The sequence below is a fragment of the Myripristis murdjan genome, chromosome 14, assembly GCF_902150065.1.
Source record: "Myripristis murdjan chromosome 14, fMyrMur1.1, whole genome shotgun sequence".
NCBI lineage: Eukaryota > Metazoa > Chordata > Actinopteri > Holocentriformes > Holocentridae > Myripristis > Myripristis murdjan.
The window spans coordinates 31,053,974-31,072,438 of record NC_043993.1 but is presented as its reverse complement, the minus strand read 5'-3'; the positions used below and the strand labels follow the sequence as shown (position 1 = coordinate 31,072,438).

At 41.7% G+C, this 18,465-nt stretch overlaps 1 protein-coding gene across 1 annotated transcript in view; it reads left to right on the top strand.

The window, feature by feature from the left end:
* Positions 1-18,465, top strand: part of LOC115371013 (kin of IRRE-like protein 3) — a 141,563-nt gene that overhangs the window by 105,558 nt on the left and 17,540 nt on the right. Inside the window, exons 7-8 of the mRNA XM_030068129.1 lie at positions 16,289-16,437; positions 17,825-17,952. Of these exons, the coding sequence (XP_029923989.1) occupies positions 16,289-16,437; positions 17,825-17,952 (277 nt within the window). The remainder of the gene's footprint in view (positions 1-16,288; positions 16,438-17,824; positions 17,953-18,465) is intronic.

The following is an 18,465-nucleotide window of genomic DNA, read 5'->3' as shown; positions in this document are numbered from 1 at the left end:
TTCATGAAATAAAGAACTTCTTCAGAAAGTAATTCAGCCTAACCTGAAACTGGAAACAAAAAGTCAAAATGAAATAAAAACAAAGTTGAATGAAAAATGCAAGACAGTAATAACCTTGATTAGCACCCAGGAGTGAACCGGCTCGATAATTGTTTTGCAGCTGAACTGTTTCGTGGCATTACAACACGAACATTTCTGCCTTAAATATTTGTTTAAACTGAATTCTCAGTGGGGCCGTGAGACCAAAACAGAAATGGAAACAAAATAAATCAAAATTTTAATGGCCCCCTGAGGCCACTACAATTTCAAATAAAATTCGAAAAGTACATTTTAAGAAAGTGATTTATTTTTCCCCCTAAGTACGGAGCATATTGTGTTGAAGTGTTTGACTTGTGTGTTTATCAGCACCAGGCACCATGCTGCACTCACAGTTTGCACAGAAAGGCTGGGAAAATAATGAAACAGTGACATTTTTTTTCTGTCTCACTTGTTTTATTCTGTTTCCAGCCGTACACCAATACACAGGAAACATTTCTCCTGTTGTTGCAGAGTATGTACTACATTAATAAGTCGTGAGAGGTGATATAAAGATTGCAAAAAAGCAGCACTGACAGAGAATCCATGAATTTGCAGTGCAGTTGACGAAGCGACTGACCAAACAAATCTGAACCTTATTATTAAAATGCTAATACACCCACGTGTGTCGGCGTCGAACAGCGGGTTAGAGTTGACACTGCGCAAGAAATGTCTCCCTTTGAAAATCAACACAATACAATTTTCAGCAGTTTCACGTTTGTTTTTTTCTTTTTCATGAAAAAGTCTACCAAATAATCGATTTTAAATCAAGGTGACTGAGGCCTGTCGTCACACAGCTTTGTGCACATACCAGGTGTGTACCACGTTTCTTGATTTACGAGGGTTTAGATGCATGGAAGCCACAATACTGATGTTACAATGTTTCATATATATAGATAGATAGATAGATTTGAAATGGTGCTATTGTGCAGAAGGAAGAAAGCTCAGTAGGAATTCAGCTCGAGGCATTTTTCTCACGAGCCCAGTGATGATATTAGTTGTTCCACTGTGTCTGAGAGCCTCTTATACACCGCGCTTCTTTGATGTAGAAACTAATGGAATGTACATTTTTATACGTAAAAGGTCTAAACTCAAAGGTCTGAACTTTTTATAAGCTTTAGGTGGAGCTTTGCAGGGATGGACGGAGCTACAAGTGACAATCCGAGTTTTGTAAACAGAAAAGTAAAAAAAAAAAAAAAATGCAACAGAGCGAGTGGGAGTGGCAACCGCTTTCCACTTCACATACCACTTTACCATCATGCACATGCCAAAATAACACACACACACACACACACAGAACCAAAGCGCCTGGGTTTTATCTAAGCCTTTTGTATTTGCTGTAGACTAACAAAAAAGAGAGAAGTTACATTCTCCTGCAAATATCACAGGCATTCGTAGGTAGACGCATCTTTGGACACACAAGTGTTTATGCCAAAACAAAAAATGGACCGGTGCCTTTTGATGGAAAGCAAAAAGCCCTGGCTGAACAAATTTTCTGTTACCTAAATAGTAATGCCTGCAGAAACTTCCTTTGATGGGGGAAGCTTTTCTACATAAGCCAATATTGTTGTTTTGCTTTCTTTCATACATCTGTCTGTGAATACCACAGTATATTTTGATGGAAATAATAACTGGTCTGCTTTTTTTTTTTTTTTTTCAGCGCCTCTGGGCCGGGCTAGATGGATATACTTGAAATATACTTGAAACAGAGTTAAGAGTTTATACTGATCTGAGTTAATCTCTCTTTGAACAAGAAGTCTTCAGAGATGCAGCTGGCTGTATACAGAAGTTGTGTGTGTGTGTGTGTGTGTGTCTGTATCTGCAGATGAGAGAGTTTTCATCAACCTCAGGAAATTGGTAGGAGAGAATGGCATTGGTCACAGCAGCTCCGAGTGTGTGGATAGGGATTGGCTGGCAAGAAATACGGATTCTCACCATTAAACGCTAAAGTCCTTTCCTTTTATTTCTGCTCTGTCATTGCCACTCTTTAATACTTCCATGCCAACAGGTTCATTCCTCAGAGTCCTCTTAATGCCCTCTTGGCTGAGCATGCTATTGATCACCTGAGATCTAGCCTTTTCACTGTGAAATGAAGAAAATCAGAGTGCCTGAAGGCTGGATGCTGCTGATGAGAGAGAGGGGGCTGGATTGTGGATGGAGAGGAAGTAAGTCGGCTGGGGCTCCTCCTTATCACATAAGTTCCAGATGTTCTTCCTCTCTCTTCTCTGCCTTCACTCCTCCTCTCTCTCATGTCCAAGACCGGCTAAAAGAGCATGACTCTAAGGGAAGGAAGAAAAAAAAAAAAAAAAGAAAAAACAATCGGAGGCTGTCTGCAGCTCATTGGCCGATGGGTCGGCCTCTGTCCATCCGATATGCATCCATTCTTTCGCCTCATGCGTCGCACACATTATCTCTGACAGCGCTGATTAGATGCTGATGATCAGACGTGAGGAAATTATGCATCTCGTTGCTGTGTTCCAGAAATTTCCGGAGTTTATGGCTTGGTTGAAACGTGGCACTGTTTGGCCATTAATGTGTCTTTGTATCACGCAGGGCATCTCAGCACACAACTGATCGGAGTTTAGTAAAAATTTGAATTAATGATGCGTATCGAGAGCAGCTTCCAGCATAAAAAAGCGAACGCTATCTGGCTCCTCTATTCATCGACTCCTCTGCAGTATTTCGGCCCGCCGCTGATAGGAATTGGACAAAACTTGGGAGAATTCTGCATCTCATCGCTGTTGCTGCATTTTCAGGGTCACGCCACATTGCTTGATGATATCTTAAAACCACCCTGGTTGTACCGATGGGGACGCCACGCCATTTCGTTTGTTTCATTCGTTTGATTCTTCATTCTTCCATGCACCACCTCCCAGAAACCACGGACCATATTCACACCAAATTCTGCAAAACAACAAGGAGGATGCCATGCTGCTGTGTTGGTCGTACTTCTTACAAACATCAGGGGTCTGCCAAAGATGATTTCACCTCTTCTCTGATTAACAAAAAAACAAATGAAACAATGGATTGTGAAAATCCAGAGGGACATCCATAATTCAAGCAGGTCATCCGTTGGCTACTGTTAACTCTTGTTAGCATTTATCACATCCCAGTTATGGTGGCAAACCGGAAGGGGATGAGCCAGACAGTTGGGAAATCCATCTCTGTGTTATGGATAATGTGTTTTTTCTGATGTTGACTGCTGGCCAGCTCGTACGGACCCAATATTCGGGAAAGGAGCGGCTCAACAGAATTAATAATTAATGCTCTTTGCAGACTGGAGTGTTTAGGGAGTTCCCCGATGTCTGAAGTGCTTAGCTACATGAAAAACGTAGTCAGCTACGGGCAGAGGGCATGCATTATTGTATTATTGTCTCTCTGTTTGTCTATTGCTGATACTTATCACTTATAACCACAATCTAGTTTTAGTGAGGCAACACCCACTCATCTCCCAGCTGCAGAGACTCTCGCTAACCTTCAGCACAGTCCAACAGAAAACATGAGATAATACAGGCAAATATACTCAGTGTCAATGAAAACTTTACATTTGATTTTTTATTATTATTATTGTGGGAGCTTAATATTTTTGTTTTTCATATCAACTCTGCTTTGATTTATCGGCTGTACAATTCCAAACATGAAATTTAATGAATGCTGTGTATTTATTGCACGATCAAGGCCAATGAATTTGTTGAAAAGAAAACAATACAAAATTGAAATTTGTTGTTCTTGAGGTCTGGTTATTGTTCACTTTTGGGGGCATTTTACAGACAATATCAGTCCCAGGATTATAAGCGCAGGATTGGCACTGACCACTGAGGAAAATCACCTTATCTATTTTTCAGCCAATCACACGGCAGCATACCGAGGAGGTCAAACATGGTCACAATTCGGTGGTCATCAACATGCCTTGAGCTGTTACAATGAACTCAACCAGAAATCGTTGCTCAAATAAGTATTTATAAAAAAAACAACAACAAAAAAATAAATGTAAAATGTTCATTGATGCTGAGTATACACTACTCACAAAAAGTTAGGGATATTTGGCTTTTGGGTGAAATTTATGGAAAATGTAAAAAGACACTACAGTGATATTATATCATGAAAGTAGGGCATTTAAGTAGAAGCATACACTGGTGATTTCCTCATCTCAAACAATTTCTTGAAACAAAAGCCAACAACAGTGGTGGATATACCACAACAAAAAATGTCAGTGTCAATAACTTGTCATGTGCCCTTGAGCATCAATTACAGCTTGACAACGACGTCTCATGCTGTTCACAAGTGGACTTATTGTCTGCTGAGGCATGGCATCCCACTCTTCTTGAAGGGCGGCCCTCAGGACATTGAGGTTCTGGGGTACAGAGCTCCGAGCCTCTACACGGCCACTCAGCTGATCCCATAGGTTTTCTATGGGATTCAGGTCTGGAGAAAGTGCAGGCCACTCCATTTGAGGTACCCCAGCAGCCGCCGTTCCCTAATGATACGACCTCGATGAGCTGGAGCATCAAACACCTGATGTGAATTTTGCCGTTAAACTCCTTGTTAGAGAACAGCAACTTGTGCAAAAAGTACTGAAACACTGAACAGTTGGACATGTGCATTCAAAAGAATATCCCTAACTTTTTGTGAGTAGTGTATGTCTTCAGATTCTCCCAAAAAAAAAATGGCCGCAAACTGTATTTTCTAACAAGTATCATTTAGCAGTTACTTACTCGTTTCACAACGAGGCTCCATGCTGCATTCATGAAAACCCGGACCTTGGAATTTCCACCTTGTAAATTCCAGTGTGCAATACCAATGCCACGCATGGTGCAAAAATAAATGCTCTAAAAACAGAAACTCTGAAGAAAGAGAGCGAGAGCATCCCTTAAACCACCACCAGCATAAACTCCACATCGTCACAATGAGGGAGGATACTGATGTCCAAGGTCCGGTGAGCGCAGCATAAACAGAGTTTTGCTCTCTGCTTTTTGCGGCGAGGAAAAGACACTATTGCATTATATTTTTTGGTACAGCATATTTTATTTTATTGGCAGCAACAGTAGCTAATGGATGAACAAATATGCTTTTTTGCCTTGAAATACGGCCAGACGTCTCTCTTGATTTTGACTATACATTGCTACTGCCGCCAACGGAGCTGGACGGGGTTCATGTTTTCACCCCATTCCATCTGTTTTGTCGGTTAAATTGTTTGTTTGTCAGCAGGAAATCTCTAAAAGTTATGATTATGATTTGCATGAAACGTGTTGGAAAGGTTGATCATGGCCCAAGGAAGAAGTGATTAATTTTTCACGCTGGTCCGCCCCAAGTGTAGGGCGTGGCAGCGGGCGTGGCTTCCCATAGAAATGCATGTAACTTTCAAACAGATTGATGCAACATCATGAGACTTTGTGGAAAGGCTGGTCATGTGGCCTGGCAGCACAGATGAGCTTTTCTCTCGAGTGTGGCGGTGGGTTTGATCAACCTTTGGTGAATATCCAACACGTGGAACTGGCATATCTGGACAGTCGCCGAGTGTCGGTGGAGGTGTGGGCTCTACTGAGGGCTCTTTTCTTGTTTTATGGTGGGGAAAAAGGTGAAATATTAATGTAACATAATATTAATGCAACCCAGGACATAGTAGTTTGTCAAATGTCCTTCTGGTTTCAAAGTTTGAGCTTCCCACCCTGAGCCAAGACAAGACAATGGGATGAAACCTCAATATCTGCTGTATGAATATGGTGAATTAATCCGATTTTGACAAAACCTAACGCATCTTGGCATTTTCACATCAACTGGCCCAAAGGTGGTGCTTCAGTTACAGTTTGAGACGTTAAACGTGTCCCTCATCCACTGAGGAGGGAGATCCAACTTGTTTGAAGGACAGCAGGGATGATGTCATACTTCATCCGCACACACACACACACACACACCGTGATCGAAGGTTAGAGCCTTTACCACCAGAGATAGCAGCCCTGCGGTTTCTGCAGTGTGTGCACACCTCTGATTGTGTGTGTGACTGTCGTCCCGCATGTGTGCGTGCGTCTGTGTGTCCAGGCGTTATTGACGTCTCTGTACTATCTGTACGTGTTTGTTTGCACACACTGGCGGCTGTTTGGGATAAAAGTACGACACCGGCTTGAGAGCGGCAGCGTGTCAGCAGACAGATAGATACAGGACAGAGGAGAGGGGGGAGATGGGGTGACAATTTATCTCAACAACCCTACACAGACTCCCACACCTCTGGCTGTCTGGCAGGCTCGCAGGATGAGAGGAGGGGGGGTGAGGGGGGGGTCTGGGAGCTGACTCATTATTGCCTGTTTGTTTTTCAAAACATTGCAGAGGAAGTGAGGAGAAATGAAGTGATGGATGGAAGAGGAACAGGCGAAACAGGAAAGGAAGAGAATGGGAATGAGGGCAAGAGAGAGAGAGGAGTCAGAGATGGATTAAATTGTAAGGAGGCAGGGAGAAAGAAGGAGGGAGAGGGAGCACAAGAAAGGTAGAGAGGAGGAAATGAGCTGGTGTCGCTCACAAATCAAGTGCCTTCCTATTCCCACGGGGAGCTGTGGCGCTGGTGTCAGCTGCTGCTGCTGCCGTTGTTGGTGTTGAGGGCTTTTTATTTTGAAGCAAAGTTGTCATCTCTGGTTTCTTCATTTGTCACTTTAGCGCTGTCTAATGAGAGACTCAGTTGTGCTGGTTAAGCTTGGCCTGTCATCCATTTGATGCGAACACAAGGGCACAAAATCGCTCTGTCTGCTTATGGACAAAAACCTGTTTGACTGTTTTGGCACTGGGATCTCCTGGGAAGTGTGTGTGTGTGTGTGTATGTGTGTGTGTGTGTGAGTAGTGGGGTGGAGGTTGCTGGCGATATGATTTGTCTGCGGGTCTAAATTGGGCCCATTGCATATTTTGGGCGTGCATCTCTGTTACCCATCAATATTGGCTTTATTGAAGAGTTTGCAATTAGAAAATGGCGATTTTAGTGCAAAAGCATGAGATTAAATCACCTCTTCACTTCACGTTCACGGAGAAGAACAATAAAAAATGGCTAGTTATAAGAAGTCAAGGAATTATTTTGAGGGTTTTGCCCAAAATGATGATGTAGCTTACATAGTAATCCATTTTGGAGCTGAAACAGCTTTCAGTGTAACTCTCCTTGACAGTAATTTGTATGCACTGGTACTGGAATGTCATTCTGAAAATGCACAAACACCATTGTATTTTGACACCGTTAAAACAGCATTAAACAGCGTTAAACCCCATTTAAACAGCATCAATAGCCAGCAAAGAGGCATATAAATTCCTTTGTTTAAGTTCTGTTAGCATTTCTTATGTATACACGTTTCCCTTTGAATAATTCAGCGGTGACTAGAAGGGGATGGGCACGAGTCTAAAAATGTTGTATTCAGCTGAAAGAGACAGAGCAAACAAAAGCTCATTTGAATTGAGAATGGTGATGTTGACAGCAGCGTTCCTTTTGCATTTGTCTTTGCCTCCTGTGTGAGTTTTGTTATTGAGGCGCCGTTATAGCGGAGACAGTGAACCACTCTGGGATTAATGAGATTCCACTGACTCGAGCCCCACTCAGTGACATTCTGTTTGGCCACAGCGCTGGCAGATTAATTATTTTTGGCCAGGATGGAATCCACAGATTTTTCAACGCAGGAACACTCTGTGAATACCGAAATCAATCTCTGCCTGTAGGGGATAAATCATCACAAGATAGTATCTGGCTTTGATCTATGATTTAAATTGATGAGGATTTGTAAAGGCTAATATTGTTTGAGATTCTGGTCGAGTTTAAGCAAATGGGATAATCATTCGGCTCTCTTTATTCATAATAAATAAAACGTATTATTGTGTGGGAGGGGGGTTATATTTTGCCAAACTATCATCAAGCTTTAAAGTCTTTTTTCCCCTCTGAACACTCCTTACAGCTCACTTCAACAGCAGCGTGTGTGTGTGTGTGTGTGTGCGCACGCGCGCCCACAAAATACAGCAACCCATACGGACAACATGTAAGCTATATTATTAAATGTAGGTACATATATGTACAAACTATGTATGAAACCTATAAGACATATGTTGTTTTAGTAAACCTGCATATATAAATTAAATATATATTGGCAGCATATACGGTGTCAACATATAAAAATTCATCATTTAGACATTTTTAATATATGTGCAGATACAAGTTTTACTATGGGTAATTCATATATGTTATAAACGTATATAAGCACAGATAAATGAATAATATATTGTTAACATATAGAGTTTCAATATATAAATCTTCCTGTCATATATGTACATGTATATGTTTTACTCTGGGTATTTCATGTGTGTTATGAACCTTTTTCTTCATATATCCAGAGGATTTATGCATGTGGCAATAATGTATCACCTTACATGTAACATACATGGTAATCATATGTGACATTTCTCTGTGGGAAGGAACAACAGCAGACAGTGTGTTTGTGGTTTTCTGGTAAACTCAGTGTTAGTATGAGCTCTGCGAATGATCGCCACACATCACGACACACACCACGCTGTACGGAGCAACACGGTCCGCCTCTCTGTAGTTTGAAAACAAAATACGGTGCCAAAACATGAGCACATGTGAACGCTCAGAGTGCATTTTCATATGCTGCAGCACGTTTCTTGAAGAAGTCGAGGCGGCTCGCTGATCTCAGGTGCACGACCGTGATATACAGGATTTGGATCTGTCTCTGCGATTTAATATGTCTAATAAACTAAAAAAAAAATTGAATTGTATTTTAAAGTATAAAATGTATATAAAAATGTTGGCGATTATCATAGTTGTACATGTTCCCACCCAGTGTTTCACCATTGTGATACAATAGCACCTCCTGTACTGTAAATACCACTGAATCCGCCCGTGTGCGGCCGCTGTCTGCCCTCTGTGAGCTCAGGTTTAGATAATGACGATATCATTATACCGTTTACGCCTGAGGGGGGAAAACGGGTGCAAATGCCTTCCCCTTAATATGGACAAGCTCCCTTTCAGTCGGTTGGCTTATGCAACAGCAGGTGTGTGAATGTGCCATCGTGCCCAGCAGACAAAGGGGAGGGAGGAGGCCGGTTTCCATAGCGTGTATGACGGAAACTTTCCCCCGTCCTCACACCACATCATTAACATGCACCATCAGTGTGTGTTTCTCCGGCCTCAGGGAACCGGGGTCACATGCACAGCTGTAAAGGGGAGGTCGGCACAAGTGACAGCCGGCCCCGCAACACCCGTCCAAAATGTGACAAACACACTTTCGCGAAAGCATTGCTGCTGGTTAGTGTGTAGTTAAGCATTACAACAAATATGAAGCATCAAAATCCAGCCAGGTCCTTACTTTACCTGACAAAATTCATGCTTAAAGGATCATCCCGGTGGTTCTGCATGTTTAGTGTAATAAATACAAAATGTTTGCAAAAATTGTCGCTGGGGAATTGTTTACACAGCCAATTATTAGTGCCGTGGTTTGTGATTGGCGATGGCTTTGTTGTGTTTCAACCAGAAATTCAAATTGAAACTCAAGGGATGCATGATTTGCCACGTTTTTTTTTTTTTTTTTGGCTAAATAAAATGTGGGTAAATTGTAGTAAAAGAGCCAAACATTCAAAATGACTGGTGTGGTCCTTTTAAGAACGATCTCTGTGGCATAATAAACAAACAAAAACCCAAATAATTTGTGTCATCGGTTAACAGCGAGGGGTGGGAATCACTCGATGACTGGTGATACGATACTGTCATGATATTGATATGATACGTCACAATGTCTGTAAATGAAGAGGGAAAAAATACCCTGGAAAAGGCTGAATAATTTTCCAATATCCAGGAAACGGGCGTGTTTTTCAGTGTCTTAATCTGCACGGCAACTACTAGTCCAGTAATTTTAAGACAAATAAGGGGTCAACGTCAAACAAATTGCAACAGAAACAAACTCAACTGATTTTGTATCCTCAATATGTCCTGAGTGATGGAAAAAAAAGCCCCAAAGAATCCCACTGGGAGAAAGTTTCAAAAAAGACCAAAATATAGCCCATTCAGACGCCTATTAACTTTTTTTCTCATGTGAATAGGGCAAAAATTTTAACCTTTAGGTATCACCATGAAAATTGCTGAGTTGATTACTTACCTTAAGACAAATAAAAAATGTATTGCAAGTTTTTTGAAATTGTTTAGTAACATGAGCTAATTTGCATAAATTTGCATAAACTCCACAGTTTTACTACAGAGGGCATGTAAAGTGGTCTTCTTATGATACTAGCATGAAAATTGGGATGAGCTGTCTCCATGGGTCACTTGACATGTAACTGCTTAGAAATTTCAAAATGGCTGCCATTTTTTTATTTTGCTACCACCTTAGTGGAGCAGTTATGACGTGCTCCTTTCCTCAGGAGGTGACTGCTGCTGAGATCAGGGAGTGCCACAGTATAGCTTTTTTGATCAAACAGTCATTTTGCTGTGGGTAGCACTTTACTGGGTCCCCCTTGGTCGAACAATGCTAATGCTGTACTGTGACTGCACCACTAGAGACACTAAAGACTGGTTTTAAGCTCCTTCTTCCTTAATGTTCATTGGAAGCCTAAATGGGTTCCATTCAGACCTTAATGTTTAGTATTTGACTGCTATATGTCAACAGGATTGATTACAAGATTTTCATATGGCTATACCCAAGGTTTATATCTGTTGTAGCATTTATGCAAATTAGTGTGTACATAATTCAAATATGCACCACTTGCTCATGTCAGTAAACAATTTCAAAAAACTTGCAATACATTTTTTATTTGTCTATATGTAAGTAATCAACTCAGCAATTTTCATGGTGATACCTAAAGGTTAAATTTTTTACCCTATTCACATGAGAAAAAAAGTTAATAGGCGTTTGAATGGGCTATATTTTGGTCTTTTTTGAAACTTTCCCCCAGTGTGATTCTTTGGGGCTTTTTTTTCCCTCACTCAGGACATATTGAGGATACAAAATCAGTTGAGTTTGCTTCTGTTGCAATTTGTTTGACCATGAGTCAACAGTTCCAGTTTCGAACTCAAAACTCAAATATTGATACTTGGCACAAGTGTAGCGCTCATGTATCACAAGAGAAAATATCATGGTATATTGACATTTCAGTATTTTGTCCCAGCACTGAACTTGTTGTGTTTGTAAGACTAAGTTGGGGCTTACTTATCAACACAGTGCAGATTTTTGGGGTGTAATTCAGTCACGGTGCCGTCTAGCAACCAACCTGTGTGTCGACCAAAACCCCAGTCTCCCCAACACACAGGCTTTCAGAAACAGTCTTGTGGGGTTTAAAGGCGTTTTTCATCTTGAGCTAATTTCACTTGAACTATTAATCTTATTCTTATTATGGCTGTTGTATTGGAAAATGAAACATCTCGAGTCAAGAGGTGTTCCCTTGGCAAGTGTTTGATCTCTTATTAGACTAAATGCACGCCTGTCTCCGGCTCATCCATTCACTTCACACTTCATTAGGCAGCTCTTAGTGAGAATATTGTAGCTGTTTCTTTCTGATTTCTAAAAAAAAAAAAAAACATTGCTTTCATATGGATTAATATATATATTTACACACCGTCCATACAAAGAAACTCCTCATACGCCAGCCACAAAACTTCAAATATGCCTCTATTTTGTGGGCTATGCTTGGAATTCTAATCTTAAAAGAAAGCTTAATTATAGAATTCCTATTATGCACCGCAGCTATGCTTTTATACTGTTGCTTGAATTCTCTTAGTTTTTGCAGCAACAAATTTGAAATTTAATGAGTTTTCAGAGAGCCATTTTTCCCACCACCTTGTCACGGTGTGCACCTATTCGAGTTCTGGGTTGTAAATGTTGTTCGTCGGCCGAGATGTCTGTAAATTATTATTGATGATTTTATTATGTTTTTCTGTTATTCAGGGGGAAAAAAATGTCCACGGTTCGTTTGAAGCCTCAGGTATTGACTGAAGCATGCAGGCCAGCTTTTTGCTTAACCCATCAAATGGCAAATGACAAACACCAAAGGGAGCTGCCTGAAAGCCTTGTTATTTGCAGCGCCAATAAACTCATTTTTCTCTCCGCTGTCAAAGTATCGGATCCAAAAACGTATCCTCGCGCTTGCTGACATCACCACCGAGCAATCAGGGGAGGATGAAGGGGAAAGGAAGGCAGAGTCCCGTGTCTTTTGAGGACACACGCTCCTAGTTGAGCATCACACACCGCTGCGGTTTTAACGGTCCCGCTGAAAGCTGCAGTCGGAAAGCGGAGCGTATTTTCACCCACAAGTTAGGAACCATGGCAAGTGGCAATATTAGCAGCAGAGCGTGTGTAATTTTACAGACAATGGCCTAAAATGCCCGCAGGCCTTCATTCTCAGTTTCCTCAACAGGATACAGAGACAGATAATAACAGCAGCGATGAGGCGTCTGCCCTCAAAGCAACTGATGTTGGAGACGATTCGGCTGACTTTCATCCATGAAAGAAGTCCATTTTTCACGCGCCGCGCAGTCGGCTGTTCATAAAACACGGATGTCAGAAATAAGCACACTCTCTGACAGTCTCCTATAAATCAATAAGAACTGCTGATAAAGGCTCAAACATTAACCTGCCGGTGTCGCCAGGTGGAACAGCGAGCTGGAAATAATTAGATCCGTGTTGTAGGCAGGTACAGACGTCCTCTCTGAGCCGGGTTGTCCGACACAACTCGCATCAAATGAGCGCAAAATTATGCGGCAGCTCTGTGATGCTTCGGAGTGCTTTGAAGAAACCGCAGACAAACGGGAGCCTGACAAGGTGGTCACCTCTGTTTTTGTCAGCGGAGGTGTCGGGAGACTTCGCTTCGCTATATGGCAGACAAAGAAAAAGGTGACAGGGAACAGGAAGCGCTGAAAACCTCTGCTGAGAAGTTTCTGGTCGGGCTTTAAAGGCGGCGCAGAGTTATTTTGGCAGCGAAATGACTGAGCCTTTTAGTCATCAGTCAGGGGAGAAAAAAAAAAATTCCCATGTGCCCATTTTGGAGGTGTTTCCAGCCGACGGTAGCAGCCAGGAGAGCCAAAGCTCCAACTGGCCGGTATAGCAGAGGGTTCGCCCCAAAGGTAAAATAACCGGTGGACTCCAGTCAAATCAGCTGGTCCCATCACGAGGCGACATCGTCAATCAATCAATCAAATTTCATGTATAAAGCACCTTTCACACATATAGGATTCTGCTCAAAATGTTTTCCTGTAGGATGCACATTTGATTGACAGTCAGTTTGCTTTATCCAACAAGACTGACTCAGAGAAACAAAGCAGGCACGGAGATAAAAGGTAAGTAAGAGAAAATACAAAACCACACAAATAAAAAAAGGAAAGCAGAGTACAACACAAGGCCCAGTAAAACAAAAGAGTCCAAAATAATGGGGATAAAAGTCAATAAGAGAAAAATAACACCACGTTAAAGCACAAAATAAAATAAAGGACGGTACATACATACACTATGCAGTGCAGTAAAACAAAGACAATGCAACATGAAGCCAAGAAATTAAAAAGTGTAGAAGAGATTAAGAATTAAAATTAAAAAAAAAGATGAATAAACAAACAGTTAAATTGAATTATGGCAAAAGATTAAGTGGCTGAGAACAACGCGAAACAAGAAACACTGTCCATTTCTAAAGACGCCCTGCTTTAATACGCACGGCGCCTTAAGACGGAGGCACCACTCTATCATTCGGCTGAAGGCGGACTGATGCAGGTATGATAATGAGACGAGCGCAGTCAAAGAGCTACAGATGGAGGGAAAATTACGGCAACTCCATCCATGCAGATGACCATGCCAAGCAATTATAAACTAAGCCTCTCTGTTTGACGAACAGCCTGTGGATCAAGCTTCTCAGAGGTATCGGCACATCAGAGACTGCCGCGTGCCTCGCTGTCCTCTGATTCACTGGCACGCTGGAAGGAAACACAAAGCCGCTTCTCGCACTTGGCAAAAATATAAAAAAATGAAAAAATAAATAAAAAACGGCATGAAAATACCTGGCTGTTGCCGCCGCAGAGCCCCCTGTCGAACACGCAGGGGGGCAGGAGGCAGATTGGCTGCTTGACGAAACATATAAAGAGTTGATAATGATCAGAACCCGCAGTGCTGAACTTGCAGCATAAATATTTGAGCTCCGATTAGAAATTCATTGTAAAGCAATAATATGATGGAGGTCAGCGTTCAGAGTCAGATACAGAAGAGCAGCAGCCGCGGAGCTATTAGCGATTCATTTTCTTGCTCAAGGACACTTCAGCACTGTGGATGCTTGCCAGTAAGGCAGACTTGAATCCCGTTTGTGCCGAAGGACTTTCTCCCCACTCTGCCTGTTATTATGATAGTTCAGATATTTAAGGCCGTGTGCCAAAATGTATGTAGTCTATCCTTTGTCGCCACTCTTTTGCTCTGTAGATAAAATACTTGTTTGCATCTCTTGAAACTTTGTGTAGGTCACCTTTAAAGGCCCAGTCAGCTTTATGCTGCTGCTTGCGGTTTCCCAACTAGAAGATGAAATACTTTGTAATCGTGAGAAAAAAAAGAAAGTATGCATAATAGGCACATTTGAAGAACATTTACTGTGTTTTTTAAATTGTGAGTTCAAGTTTATGCCTGTATTTAATGATAAAACAAAGATGTGGGTCTAATACGCCTGAACTGAATTGAACTTTTTTTTTTTTAAACCCTTTTAAGAAAAGAATGGTTCTGTCATTACCTTAGAAGCATTTTTTGAATACCTTTAAAGGTCTTTTACAAACTGTTCTGAAAGAAACATGTCGCTGTTTTACATAATCCTTGACTTGAGGTGGAGTGTGTTATGGATATCGCTGCGATGGCCTGCGATGCCTCTTTTCTTTCACTTTTTCCCTCGTGCAGCGTCTATGCATTCATGCCTTTATGTTTTCTATGAAGGAAACAGGTTGCTGTCTTATATAACCTTGACTTGAGGTGCATGGTAGTATGATATCGCCTGTATGCCTCTCTTCTTTTACAAGTTCCTTGTGTGGCTTTTAAGTATTGTGTGTCGTCTCACCTGTGAAACTGTTTTTTATGGAAAAGTGCTTATGCTGCCGTCTTGAGCAGGACCCCCGGAAAGAAGAGAACTTGTATCTCAAAGAGACCTTGCTGGCTAAATAAAGGATGAATAAAATAAAGAGATAAATAGATTAAAATTGTGATTGTAAAGGAACTTAACGCAGTCTCACTGTTACTCACCCACTGTACCCACCTACCACTTTCTTTTTAAGTCACGAATCACTGTATCCCTGCAAACGCCCCTATATTCCAGCACTTACAGTAAAAAAAAAAACAAAAAAACACTATTCCGTCATTCCCATCCATTCTAAGTAATTTTAATCCAGAGAGTACAGTACATTATAGGGATGTGAACATGCAGAAAATTCTCCAGACGTTTATCTATATGACACGTGTGATGATGTGCAATTGGATCGGTGGGCAGATGTCGGTGGTGCTTTTGAAATGAAGTCGAGGTTACACTGTGTAGTGACCGCTTGCCCTACGCCACTGTGAAGCTAAGCTAGATCAAGTCAAAATGTTCCCAAACCTGAGAATGAACTTTTCTTTTTTTTTTTTCAGCTAGTAAATCTGTTCAATGATAATCAGCGCTCCTCTACGCGCTGCTCCAACAGCCCACAAAGTGCGTGGGATTTCAATGAACCTTAAAAAAAAAAAAGGTAACAACCCTCCACTCTGGTTCAGACTCTGGTTCAAGCTGCCAGCTCAGTGACAGAACGAAGCAGTAGATGTCACAGATTTTTACAGATCCAAAGCAAGTTCCTCAGTGGTTTAGATGCCGCTGATTCGCAATTTTGATGCAAGCTTCCATAATCAAACATATAACGTCAGTAGGAGTTGTAGCGTTAGCGGTAGCTCGATGCAGTCACCGAGCAACGAGCAGCGGAAACAGAAAAGTTCTGGAAAGGCAGCGCCGGATTAAAGACCACCGGTTTCTGTTGGGCATAAATACATTTGAACCTGTCTTAAGCAAATGATGTGTTAACATTTGTTAATGTGTTTTCTTGCTGAAAACGCAACCATGAAGGTTCTCATTCACACGGTTTGGGTAACGTACGGTAGACCTTTCCCTGAATGTCAGCGCTCCATCGTTTTGGCTCCAACACTTCTGACGTGAACGCACTGCGACTGGTTAATTTGTTGGTTTAACCCTCGTGTATTTTGTTCTCCAGGTGGGCCAAGGGTGGCAGTGTGATTCCAGAAGTGTCAGATGACACCTACGAGGTGGTTGTGGATCACTCTTTCTTCACCGAGCCGGTGTCCTGCGAGGTCACCAACGCACTGGGCAACACCAACATCAGCAGGAACGTGGACGTCTACTGTGAGTGTTTCTCAGACTGACTTTTCAGTTCAGTCCCATGTCATTCAGTTTTATTCGTACAGCGCCAAACCATAACAGAAGATACCTCAAGGAGATTTACAGAGACTTTGGCTTAAATCATAAGATAAGATAAGATATTCCTTTATTAGTCCCACGGTGGGGAAATTTCCAGCATTACAGCAGCAAAGTGGATAGCAAAATACAAAGCATCAGTCAAAACAGACAATAAATAGCAAGCAAGCAGTATAAACAATATAAACAAGGACTATAGAAAATATTTAAAAAATAATCTCCCACTGTGGCCACTGTGGCGAGGGAAAACCCCTTTTAAACAGGGAGAAACCTCAAGCAGAGCCCAGCTGTGGGTAGGCGGCCATCTGCCTCGGCCGAACGGATAAAGAGGGACATGAGAAATGTGCCGCCTTCACTTCATACCAGGAGAACAGGATGTTGTTGTAGCAACTTACATGCACTCATACGTTGAAGCTCAGCTGATACTGCTCACTTTTTATTGTTATTGCAGCTGATTCTATTAGCATTATAAATACAGCTGACGATTTTGAAAATTTTATCACCTTGAACTACCAACATTTGGGAGATCTGCTGCTGTGTTTGCTAGTAGTACTGACACACTTGTGCAATTCATGACGCCAGGCTGGAGATACTGGAGCCCACAAAAAAAAAAAGAAACATTCCTACTTAAATGTAAGGATTTTGATTATATACCAGCACATTCACAACTACTGGATTTTAGTAGCCATCAACAGCTCGCAAAAAGTAGTCGACTAATCAGGTGGGATCAAGGATCGGGGGATCAGGCTTTGAGTTTGACGTTCAAAGTGCTGCTGGATAATAAGGACATGGCCATCTTGGGATGTTTGGTTACCTCAAAAAGCCTCTAAATAGCTTCCTAGGAGCATTTTGGATTTCGATGGTGAGCTCTCACCAGTAAACATAAACGTCCACAGATTTCTCAATTCTCAATTCAGTCAACTATTCTGTGAAACCCCCTACCTCATACATGAATCACACTTCAAAGATGTGCCTTATTCTGCCTTTGCTCCCAGAAAAAAAAAAAAAAAAACTCTTGAAACAAGTGAAACTGTATTGCAAAATAAGTAGGATTACCTCATCCTCCTGGCATATTTTTTGAAGATTTTAACTCTGAATGTGAGACTAAATGGCTTGTGAAGATGGAGACCCTTTGCTGTGCAGATCTGTCATTACAGCTCTCTGTCTTTTTATGGTGCCAGCTTTCAAAATCTGTTTTGTCTATGTACATATACATATATCTACATCTGTACACACACACACACACACACACATGAAGAGATAATGTAATATCAGATAAGCACCACAGCAGAGTAATAGTGTTGTTGTCTGTCAGTTGGACCCCGGATGGCCGCGGAGCCGCAGTCTCTCCAGGTGGACCAGGGCTCTGATGCTGTATTCAACTGTGCATGGACAGGAAACCCCTCTCTCACCATTGTGTGGATGAAACGCGGCTCAGGAGTGGTATGCATTATTCACCAATGTGTGACCTCCATATTGCATTCGGTTTTTTTATAAACAATATCCCATTGTAACCGTTTCTGCAGCACATCCGCGCGCCGAGCTTCTCTCGCACAGAGCCGTCCTCTCCACGATTACCTTGGCAAAAGAGGTGGATTATAAAATAGATACTGCAAATTACTTCCCCCATGTATTGCACTAGTTTTCAAGATTCTGTTTTTTTTTTTCAGTTCACTCGCAGTGTGCTCAGGGTAGAAATAAGACAGGCCGCTAATACCCCTCCATACAAAATCCATTCCCAGTGACAGCTATGAATACACAAATCAGTGAGTCAGAGCCAGTTACTTGCGTCAAAATCAATAAAACATAATCAAGTGCTAGGGATAGTGTTATTCATGTGGTCACTTTCTTGTCACGTTTAGTCAATGTCCTGCGAGCTGTTTACTCGAGTGCCCTGCCAATAATAATCATAACCATGAGAATATTTGGATTAGCCTCCCAGATATTTTAGATCAT